This window comes from Pimephales promelas, chromosome 17 (assembly GCF_988280905.1).
Source record: "Pimephales promelas chromosome 17, fPimPro1.hap1.1, whole genome shotgun sequence".
NCBI lineage: Eukaryota > Metazoa > Chordata > Actinopteri > Cypriniformes > Leuciscidae > Pimephales > Pimephales promelas.
Window position 1 is genome coordinate 24,725,322 of NC_142785.1, and position 12,473 is coordinate 24,737,794.

A 12,473-nucleotide genomic window follows, 5' to 3' on the forward strand; every position below is an offset into this window, starting at 1 on the left:
TATGGTTCACTGAACCCTGCACAGAAAATAACTTTTTCTTCTTGTCTTTCTTCACCCCCCCGATCCGTCTTTCTCACTCCATCTAACTCTCTCCTTCTGGAAAAAAAAAGGTGATATGTGGGTTTTTTTTTTTATTCTGACCCAAGTTCATGCCATATTTAGCATCTGATGTCTGTTGTGAGTGTTTCTTCTAAGAACACTCCGATGCAACCAGTCAAAGAAAAAAGCTGAGCTTATATGCTATTATTGTGTGCGGATACACACGGGAATGAATGGCTACACGGTGAATAACGCCTCGCTCAGTCACTCCCTCTTCTCCTCGCAACACGACTATTGTCTGGGATGAATGCTCAAGTCATTAGCATAAAAATACCCAAACACACAGCAGCTTAACCACATCATTAATTCTATACATGAATGTATATTTGTCACTGCCCTATGTGCACCAAATTCAAATGGAGATTTAAACAAAGGCCTCATCCACAGTCATAATGAAGTGCAGTCCTGTGAAATCAACTGCAACCATTCATTACAATAGAGCTCAAGACGGAAGTTCAAGACAAGATATTTATCCCGTGGCCTCTGCTAATCCTTTCTGTATATATATCTCTGTCGGAAAAGAGATGATCTCTAAACTCAGTTACACATTATTTCTATTGTGTGTGTGTGTGGTAATTGCTAAATATAATTATATGATTGAATAATTAAACAAAGCAATAATATTAGAATTATTTTATAAATTGATTGAATAAAATTAAAATATTCAAAATATATCTAGCTAATGCATTTCGAATAAATATGCTTCAAAATAGAATCAACTTAATAAAATAACACTGAATAATAAAATACGATAATATATTTTAATTTAAAATAAAAGTACAATTAAATCAAATCAAATCAAATAACTTTGATACTTCTTAATAACTTACAAATAACAAAGAAATAAAAATAAATCTTGGAGCAGGACAAGTTTACCCTGCATTATGTAGGAAGAAATGTATTTAAAATGCGAATATCAAAATTATAAGCTTAGACAAACATCTAAAATTATTTAATCAAACATTTAAATGCAAGGAAAAAGCAAAGACTTAAAAATGGTTTGCTACCTAGACCTACTCTCTCTTTAAGCTCCGTCTTAAAATGCATGATGGATGTGACGTTAAATTTCAGATTTGCCTCATTTTAATCAATGACAAAAAGCTAATTTCTACCGCAGACTGCCACAATAATTTTCCACGACAATTCCAGCCAAAATGCTCCATAAAAAAAAAAAAACTCTCATCCTCATTAAGGAGAAAAACATAGCAATAATTTACAGATTTCATATATGCACTGTAAATATATCACTCTATTAAAAGAGAGGACAAATTGAGGTCTATGGAGTCTGAGATGTCAAAGTTCTCTCTCTCTCTCTTTGGTGCGTGCGTTTAAAAAAAAAAAACGTACCAAGGCAATGATTCATAATACATTTCATAAATACTTCATGATTTTTCATACTTAAGCTGGCCTGGCAAATCAAAAAAATGTTGTCACCCCTTTTCCTCCCTCATGTCAGTTCATCATTTTCTGGGGGTGTCACATGTCACTTTCACTTTACAGGGGCGAAAGGAACGGGCCGAGAGAGGAGACAGCTCTGCTGTGCTTGATTTTCAAGCCACTCTCATACAGACACACAGACACATGGAGTAGTTTGTCTTGAATTGAAAAACTACCTGATCTGTGTCACGGGTTTGAAGACAAATAGTTAAAATCGTAGATAATCATTAACTCAGATAAAAAACAAAAACAATACACAACCAAAAACATAGCAAAATTATCAACACATTACACAAATATTTATACCTGAATGAAGATTTGTAGCTAGGTTTCATCCACAAAATGTTGCAGATTACCTCAAAAAAAAAAGTATAAAAAAAACTAAATATATATATATATTTTTTTTATAAATAAATATTACTCTTACATACAATTAAATTGTAATACTATTTTCATGTAACCCTGAATCCTGAAAAGAATATTAATTAATAAATCATCTAAAATGTCCAAATAAAATCGGGCCAGATCTAGGTTTCTAGCTTGAGAGAAAACCTCCACTTCTTTTTAAGTACATGGGCTCTTCATACCCAGAATCCCAGTCATGGAGGCTTGATTTTCTCCTTCGAGTTACACAGTCCTTCACCTCATCACCGCCCCATCACTGCGATTAGAGCACGCGCCACAGCGCTGATCTCTGCAAAGCCACACAATCCCATCTCAGAGTACCAACCAATCCGCAAGACGCCCCGCGTAAAACAACTCCATAATAAAAGACACGTTCAAAAGATCGATTTAGTCCCTTTTTAAAACGGTACCATCTCAGAAAAAGAATCCCATCAATCCGTGAGATTTCCATAATAAACACAGAAGGTTGGCTAAACTCAAATGACACAACTGTACTAATCTGAATTACTTTCTTAGTGCCATGAAACAATCAGACAACAATCAAGAGTTTTTCAGAGTGCATATTCAGCTCTAATTTAAGGCGATTAAAAGTGTCGAACATCCGGGTCAAGTATGTCTGTCGTGCTTCTCTTTTGTGGAAGCTGCTGTAATTGATGACTTGGTTGGTATAACAAGAACTCTAAGAAAGAAGTTTTCTGTTTTGATTCAGAGAGATTCAAAAGGCTTATTTGGAAAGCATGTGCATGTAAAACTTGATATAGCGCACTAAAGGCTGCAACAAGTCTACAGATGAGAAGAGCTTGACGATTAAAAGTTAACTTGGAGAAGTGCAGCAAAGTTTTATTGAAGTCAGCGGATTTCATCAAGATGATTGACAAACCTGTTTTTACTTATCCGACAAACCCCTGAAGGGATTTAACAAACTCCAACAAAGTTTTGCAGAATCTGTGACCTGAACCTTGACCAGCAATTTTGTGTTTTAAAAATGTCGGTTGACAAATCGCTAAAAAAAAAAGAGTCTTTGCTAAATGTCATAAAACATTCAAAGACATCCATTTACCCTTGTGAGGCAATAAATAACAAACCTGCCCACAATCTGAAACTTTTAACAACTGGGGCATATTTACCATTGGAAAACTAGATCACATTGTACAATTATCAGAATATGCTTACGCTTAATAGAATGCCTTCAATAAACGTGATTAAACTCATGTTCATGCTTTTGTGCTACAGGTCATAGTTTAAATCTTTAAACTTCACTATTATAGTCAGCCACCTCTGAGAAAACTCTGCAAAATTATTATATATTTAAGCAAAAACATCCGTCCATGAAAACAGAGCTTCAATTTCAATGAAAGATGTACAATTCACTATTTCATAAAAAATATTAAAATTAACCTTAATATTCATTTATTTCTTTAAGATTATCTGTGCTTTCTTCACAAAACACCTATAAAAATAATCTTCTCAGATAAACCATCTAAATTGATTCAAGGTCAAATCATGATAATGAAAAATAATTGTCACAACTCTCCAAAAATTCTTCGAATCATCCATAATAAATCACGGGTTTAACAAGCTAAACAACTAATGGCTTGAGAGTTCAACCATTGTCCACAAATATCTAAATGATTTTAGAATACCATTTTCTCTATATCTAGAAAATACGCATGTAAAAAGCATTGTATGAAATAAAGCCTAACATAATGTTATAATGACATACAAATGTAGGCATAACCTTATTACTATTAAACTCTGCGTGCATGTAATCAAAATATATTACGGAAACTTACATGAAAAACTAGATAAATAAAATTATTTACATTTCTTTCCCCTTTTTTGCCATAGCATTTTTTTTTAATATCTAAAATAACAGCACATTCATAACTTATTTTTCAAATGTGATGCAAGCTGCTATAAAAAATATATAAGTCTCAAAAGTCACTATAAAGAATTAAAACACTATAGTGCTGAGAGCAAAGCAGAGTCTTTGAGTGTATAGACCCCTACTCAAGCAAGACCCCGTCTTGCCCTTTAAATGAGCAAACAAGTACCCCCCCATCACCCAGGATATTTAATCTCAGAGTTCCTCAAAGGAAAGAAGTCAAAAAGAACCAATGGTCTACCTATATCTAGGGAAACGGCTTTGATTAGCATTTGCCTAAAAGCGGTGATGAGCAATGAACTCTTCCTGATATCTTGAACAATGTCGCCATCTATCGTTCATAGAAGGAGACAAGCCACAACCAGGAATTGAGCCTGATAATGCAGTTTGGCTAGTGTATCATACCTTTATTGATCGAAGACATCAATTGATCAATTTGTATAAACAATAATGTTATGTCATCCCATCACCCATAATTCCTTTATTCAATATTTTCTATAAATACGGTGTTGAATAAAAGTGTGAGGAATCAATGTACAGATAAGACATATTTTTATATATATATATATATATATATATATATATAAAATATTTATCGTTTGATACAAATAAAACAACAAAAAAACAAATGTGCATAAGTAACTAATAAGCAGACTAATATATGTAGGAATAGAAATTAAAAATTTCCACTTGCATTGAAGAATTTTTTTTTTCTCTAACTAGCTAATTACGCCTCCATTAATTTTTGACCAAACAAAAGCATCGCTAAGAGGAACTGACATTTACTTTTGGCTTTTACGGCCCCTGACTGACTTTCGGCCTAACACAAATAAGCTTTAACTTATTGTTTTGTGAGCATTTAGCACTTTTGCCTTTTTGCTAATATAAGGCCTCAGCGGGGGTTCTCGGCTTTAAGACCCTGCGCCCCCATTATCAAAATGAAGCCATCATGAAGCGAGAATACCTTCGGGATGTCCTTCTGATATCTGCCTACTTTCTCTTGAAAAATGGCAGGGTTAAGAGGTCGGCCGGTCCCCGTCTGCCGCCGAACAGGAGGCTTAGTCTGGCGAGTGGGATGTAGCGAAGACTTCAAACCGCGGGGTGAACGGGTGAGTGCGAGCGGGGGTAAAGAGAGAGAAGCTCCAGGGAGGCCAGAAGAGGGGAAGGGCAAGACAAGGCCTTGATTTCCCGTGGAAGCACAACAAAGCCTCTGCTTTTTTAGAGAGAGCAGCGATGGCCCTCTCCCTGACACCTCTTAGAAGTGTGCGTGTGTGCTCACGTTGCGTGGCAGAGAGGATAAGCCATCCACGCTAAAGCATTTGGCACTTCTGAGGAGCCAGCTGAATCTCCCAGCTTTAGGACAAGTTTCTGGGGTTTGCCATCACTGGCGGCTTCAGGGGGATCTGTTCTTCAAATGCAGAGAACCAAGGAGAGAATGGCTTTCAATCAGGACATTTATCTCATTCATATATAAATTTGTCAGAGACTAAACCAGAAGTTTAGGACATACTTTACTTACTGTTTTCATTAATGTAACATTCTCCATTTCATTACAATTGCAATTGGGCCCAATGAATTTTCATTTCTTAAATTATCTACAAAAAGTAAAATATTTGATCTATTAGTTTCCAAACGACTGCGTTTGGAAAACACAAAACACAAACGACGGCTTAAAATGTTAACAGCAACCAACATCTTGCATATCCACGATTAGTTAGCAATATAGAAATATATCTAAAAAAAAAAAAAGAGGTGAAAGGCAAAGGAATGCAACCATGAACGGTGCACTAAACCCTTTCACAGCGGGTGTTAATTGCATGATAATTAAGCACGGCAACAGTCAAGAGGGAGAAGCTAAAGATTAATCATTGGCCAATTAAATGCCCACGGTGAGGAACGTGAGGCCCCTCGGAGACGAGAGAGCTCCACTGTGATCTGAGCTATCAGCACAGCGGCACAACATCAGATCACTGGCAAAAGATCCTTTTCAAAACTCTCCTCATTTATGTCAGCCTTTCTGGAATCGTTGTGGATGCCGTAGCCATCTGGTAATTGATATCAAGAGCACCTTGAGTTAGGTGCAGGTGCTGGGTTTGAAAGAAATGATGAAGTGAATTTGCTGCGTGCTGAGACTTCATATGGTGGCATAAGCGAATGGAGTGGATTGCAAAGAGAACAAGGCTAGAGCCACTGAAATGTATTAAAACAGTTTAATACCACTGTGATATTAAAAAAAAACATACTTATGCACAAATATATAGTATATTTACTTGTTTATTTATAAAATAAATATTATTTTAAATATATAGTATCTTCATGTGGAAGTATATATATATATATATATATATATATAGTCTATTAAAATGTTAGCCCAATCATTGTTATCCTAGCACATAAAGATAATATATTTCTAATACAAATATTTATTTTATAAATATTTAAGTAAATATACAAGTATATTAAATAACTGTTTTCCATTTTAATATATTTTAAAATTTAATATATTCCTGTGATGCAAAGCTGAATTTTCAGCATCATTACTCCGGCTTTCAGTGTCAAGGTCCTTCGGAAATCATTCTAATATGCTGATTTGCTCAAGAAACTTTTATTGTTATTATCAATGTTGAAAACCTAAACCGTTATAAATTTTTATTCTTAAAGGATTCTTTGATTAATAGAAAGTAAAAAAAAAAAACAGCATTTATCTGTCCGTATTTACAAAGAATCTTAGTGCAAAGAGTAGCTCGTGGTGAAATTTTTACTCTTAAAATTATTATTTATTTTTTTTTAAATCCTAATAAAGACATTTTAGTAGTTCAGAAAAACCCTTGTAAAGAAGTCTTAAGGTCAAAATTATTAGGAGTACGGAAAAGGACTTTTAAGAGGCTTAAGAGTTTCTTTAGAGCTAAGGAGAAATGGCAGAAAGACGAAGAGGGAGTAGAAATGTGTTGCAAACAATGGATGACTGAGTTAATAAGACACTATAGACTGACACCTGGCCCGAATGTTCTTTTAAGGATGGCCTTGTGTTCATCTACTAACTAGGGTAACAGTAAACACTGTCCCTCTGTCCAGTCGGGCTATCTCGCCTTTCTTGGTTTTGATTCCACGTTTGTTACATTAAACGGTCAAATGTAAAATTGCGCATGTAATTTCAAAGTGAATGCTTAGAATAGACCCTTTACTTAAAATCACTCTTTTTTTCCTTCTTGGACAACCAATCAATCACAGTCTTCAATAGATTGTGTTTTACATAGCAACGGGGTCAACCCCACCTCCTCACAAAGATGAAAGTTTTTGTCTTTTACTTACTCAGAGTTGGGGGTGACCAGGGGGTGAAATAAAAGACATCAATTCTTTTATTCAGCAAGGATGCATTAAATTGATCGAAAATTACAGTAAAGACCTTTATTATGTTACAAACTATTTTATTTCAAAACAATGAAATAGAACTTTGAATTCATCAAATAATCCTAAAAACATTGATAATAATAATTAATGTTTTATAGCATCAAATCAGCCTATTAGAATGACTTCTGAAGGATCATGTGACACTGAATTATTCAGCTTTGCATTCACAGGAATAAATTGCATTTTAAAATATATTCAAATAGAAAGAAATAGAAATATATTTCAAATTTAAAGTTATTGTAAATTGCCAGAATATTTACAAATATTACTGGTTTTGTTTTAAATCAAATAAACGCAGCCTTGGTGAGAATCAGAGACTTCTTTTAAAAACATCAAAAATTGTACTGAATCTGATGACAACATTTTGAATGGCAGAGTAATATATATATATATATATATATATATATACACACACACGCACATATATATATATATATATATATATATATATATATATCATGCAAATATAGGCCATAATATGTTATGGTGACATAGTTATATGTTCCATTATGCAAAAATAATAGTAACTAAGCCTATTCCATTAAACCTAATCTTAACCCTATAGTAAGTGCATGTAGCTAATTAATATTGCACAGTAAATGGTAAATGGTAAATGGACTGCATTTATATAGCGCTTTCATATACCTAATGGCCACCAAAGCGCTTTACATATTGCCTCACATTCACCCACTCACACACACATTCACACACCGACGGCGGTGTCAGCCATGCAAGGCGCCATCCAGCTCGTCGGGAGCCGCTGGGGTTAGGTGTCTTGCTCATGGACACCTCGACACTTGGTCAGGTGGAACCGAGGATTGAACCACCAACCTTTCGGTTTGTAGACAACCCACATGAACCACTGAGCCACTGCCGCCCCAAAGTACTTATGGTGTAATTAATTACACTGTAACAACATCGGCTTAAAATAAAATGCAACCTAAATGTATATTTATATTATCAATATAAACGCAAAAAGATTTACCAGAAACAGGGAGTGTAGGGAATAATAAGTCTTGCAAAAGAAAAGGGCAAGGGGGTGGCACCTCATATTACAAACATTAAAGGGTCAAAGTTTGTTTAGTGTGTTCAGTATATCCAATCCTAACAGTATGAAGTAAATGTGACCACCTCAGAAAAACCAAAAAGAAGTGTTTTTCAATGAGACTACTATAGTATGGGTGTATTTATTTATTTATTTGTTTATTTTTTTAATGTCATGTCAGCAGCAAGGCTATATTCATAGTATGGCGTTAGATAGACAAACATTGTGGTGTGAAAAACAAAGAGTTTTTCAGAGTAAAAAGGTTTGATGTGTGTGGGTTAGATTCTTCATGGGCAGGTAGAGTTATGAATAACTAAACAAGGACATCTGGAAAAAAAAACAGCTCCGCTCTCCTTGGCTCAAGTGGTAGTTGCAAAAAATACACTTTTAACCACAGTGGAAATGCCAATAACCTTCAGTTGTTTTAAAGTTGAAGGACTAAGCTTCAAACTACATGTGTACATTTGTGTGCTTATGTAAAGAAGAACACGGCCATTGAAAGTATCCACGCATAAAGCATGATTTTTGTTGTTGTTTTTGTGGTTTAAAGATGTTTTTAATACTCACAAAATCTTTCTCAAGTTTCTCCATCTCTTGCTTGTAGCTCTTCAGACGGCTGTTGTACATGCCACGGCTCTGAATCGGGATCTCTCGAACCTCCAGGTCCATCTGCTCGAGCTAGAAACACCAATTAAATTCAGTGTAAACATTTCACATATCATTTCGATGCTAAAACAATTAAAGTGTCTCGCTAGTTTACTGTCAACCAGAGGTAGTGCAGAGGCAGGCACCCGGCAAATCAAGTCATGTAAGGAGGTGCCGCTTCATTAAAACCTCCGGCGTGGTTGAGTTCTGACAACTGCGACATGTGTCCGTGTCACATGTGAGCAAACTGGCGTGCACAAAAGGGCCCCGCTGATTTACACTGTCCAATCAACATGACATGATGGGACAATTTACATGCGACACACATCCCTTCTTTCGGCACCTGCCACGGTGCATTCTCCCAATAATGGCGTGAAATGTGTCGCGCGGTGTCACTTAAAAGAGCATTATGTGGATGTGATCACACCGTTAGCATCGAGCAGCCTTCAGCCAGATGAAGAGTGTCTCATGTCACCGGCAACATTGCAGGTGTTTTTTATGCAGGGGGGAAATTTTTCCAAATTCATTATTTACAAAACGAGTGAGTGAAAATTACTGATCAAAGACCCACCAACTCTCTGACTTCTTCAAGCTGTTTGTCGACATTTAGAACCAGCTGTGTCTTCTCCTCTGAAAGAGAAAAAGAGGAAAACATATTGATCAGTGGATGGAGGAGCTGTGCTTCATGACAACAGCCCGACTCCCCCGCAACAACAAGGGAGCAAATAAAAACAAGCCTGCATTTGAAGATATATTTACACATTCTCAACGCACAAAGATCCATATTTGATGTGTCTTATTTTTCCATGTGTAAACGCCTTTGTTAGTTCGCGAAGGAGCGCAGAGACGCCTCTTGGCAACTCAAAAGAGGAGAGAGATGTCAGCTCCGCCAAACTCTGCCACTCAGCCACCCACTCAGAGTGACTACAAATGCCGTTGTATTGGTTTTTATCCACTGGTACGAGCCAGGCCAAAATATAGAGCATGACGGAATTTCCCTTTCGTAATTTGGAAGAATTACATACATATATTGTATCTAACTCTCAACGCAAGTCAACAAAGCTTTTTTTCTAAAAAAAATAAGAGCGGCTGCGATCTTGCGGGTGTTCCGGTGTTATTAGTAAGGAAACAGGAAATGTTATTAATTACAAATCTATACTACTGTGTTTACAATACATAAATTAAACACACTAAAACTTATGTAAACCACTACATGTTATGCTAGATGTGCTAAATGTTAAGCAATTTTAGGTACCGCAGCATTATAAATGTCCAGAATTTTATTATTTCAATAACAGTTGATAAACATTTATCATTTTACAATTGCAATTAAACTTTCTATTTATCAAATAATAAAATAAAAGACAGCTAATAAAAGAAACCAAAATGAAAGAATTAACTGAATTAAGTTTTAAATAAGGCTGTCAAACGATTAATCGCGATTAATCGCATCCAAAAATAAAAGTTTGTGTTTACAAAGTATATGTGGGTGGGTGCACTGTGTATAATTATTTTATATACATATATATATATATATATATATATATAAAACATGCTTGTATATATTTAAGAAATATTTTAAATTACTGTTTATAGAGATTTATATATAATTTATATTATAAATAATTTATATATAAATAATATTTTTTTCCTAAATATACATGTATGTGTGTGTATTTATATATATATATATATATATATATATATATACAAAATAATTATACACAGGGCACCCACATATATTATGTAAACACAAACTTTTATTTTGGATGCGATTAATCGCGATTAATCGTTTGACAGCCCGACTTTTAAATAAAAATCACATTTAATAAATTCATTATGTGACAAACTTTTGCTTTAAGATATAATCGATCTTTTAGTGCAGTTGAAATACTCTTTTGAACAGTTTAGCTTCCAGAACAAAAACTATTCTTTCATAATATGAATTTTGTAATGACAGAAGCATGCTATAAATAAATAACATCACAACATCTACAGATCAAACAAGACCAGTGAAGCACATCAAACCATGTCAAGCAATAGCACTAATCATGAAGAAAAACATCAAGCGATATCAAAACGGAAATCTGTCAATAAGCTGCAAACTAAAGTGAACTTCTATTTTGCCCTTTGGCTTTTCAATGTCGTTTGGTGGTCATCAATCCATTTTTAAAATCTGTGTGCAACCTCACAGCCCACACAGCGTAAACAGCCAGGGGCGATTCTCTACAAGGTGAGCAAACACTAAGGCCTCTATTCACCCCTGGCATAGGGCAGGTTGAAATATATATCTCACTACTGCAGGTGCATGGGGCAATACCACAAGGTCAGGTGCTCTTTGGGCAAAAAGTGATGCACTGAGAAAAATTCGACCTATAGATGCATCTTTACTCAATTATTCATTGCGTGATTGACAGCTCATTCTCTTTGTGCAAATCTACCTAAAACAACTAAACAAACAAAAACACGCATTTATGTTTAATGGAGCAAGGCCTAGCATTATTTTCAAATTAATGTTTCACAACTACAAGTTTTGCGCTGTTCAACCAAACGAAAAATATTGGAGATTCTCGAGTGAATAAATGCGGTTGGCTTGAGCGAAACAAAAATGGCCAAGGGCATTATATCCGTCAACTGGTCTTTATCAATGTTTCTACACATGTGACATTGTACAATGAGAACAACAGCATAAGCCACTTTGTTGATGGCAAACAAATTTGTGTACCCATAGGAAAGAGAAAAGCATTTTTTATAGCCATAATTGAGATTTGAATTCAAGAGCCAAACTGTGGCAACAGTGAGGAAGGTTTGGCGATCACTAATGAGCATGCATTGTTTGTGGCTTTGTTCATATTCAGTGGACTTATTTAAATATATTTAGCAGCTGCTGGTGGGCCGGTCTGATGACACAGTGTTTGTTTCTGCCAAGCTTTGAAGAAGCAATTTAAGCTTCAACAATTCACCACATTATACATGCTCATTCTTTTCAATATGCTTAAATAATGCAAAGAAAAGCCAATTGCGTCTGCAATCGTTTGACAGCGCTCACCGAACGGAGCGTTGCTGTATGATTCTGAATAAGTGATTAATCCTTCATACCTTTTGTTCACGTACAATAGAAGCACCGAGGGACTGCATCAGGTTATTATGAGACAGACCTCTGAGGTTTAACAGTGACTAAAAGCAATCATTTATATTATAAGTCACCGGAGGGTTTTAAAGTAACCTTTCATTGCACTGACTTTTAGTTTCAATCCAGCAAAGTCAGAGCAAGATATTGTAGAATTAATTTTGTTTATACTGAAACTGAAATGCATTTCTGAAGTTCACAATGTGAGAAAAACTAAAAGTTATATCAACATCAAAAGCATCCTGAGAGTATTTCCAGAGGATAGACCATATCAATACCCCTCTTTTGCTGCACTGAAGTTCAAAAAGGGTCAAAGAGGCAAACAAGTATACAGAAACACTGGACACAAGGAATAAACCCAAGCAAACATTGACATTTCTATTAAGGCTTATAATCAGACATCTCAGATTTCAAAC

The 12,473-nt window shown here is 35.2% G+C and overlaps 1 protein-coding gene across 3 annotated transcripts in view; it reads right to left on the minus strand.

Annotated features, from left to right (window-relative positions):
* vti1a (vesicle transport through interaction with t-SNAREs 1A) overlaps positions 1-12,473 on the minus strand; it is a 125,030-nt gene that overhangs the window by 107,605 nt on the left and 4,952 nt on the right. For all 3 annotated transcript variants that reach the window (XM_039665075.2, XM_039665073.2, XM_039665074.2), the window contains exons 2-3: positions 9,499-9,557; positions 8,850-8,960 (exon numbers count right to left, since the gene is read on the minus strand). In XM_039665075.2, coding sequence (XP_039521009.1) covers positions 8,850-8,960; positions 9,499-9,557 — 170 coding nt within the window. The remainder of the gene's footprint in view (positions 1-8,849; positions 8,961-9,498; positions 9,558-12,473) is intronic.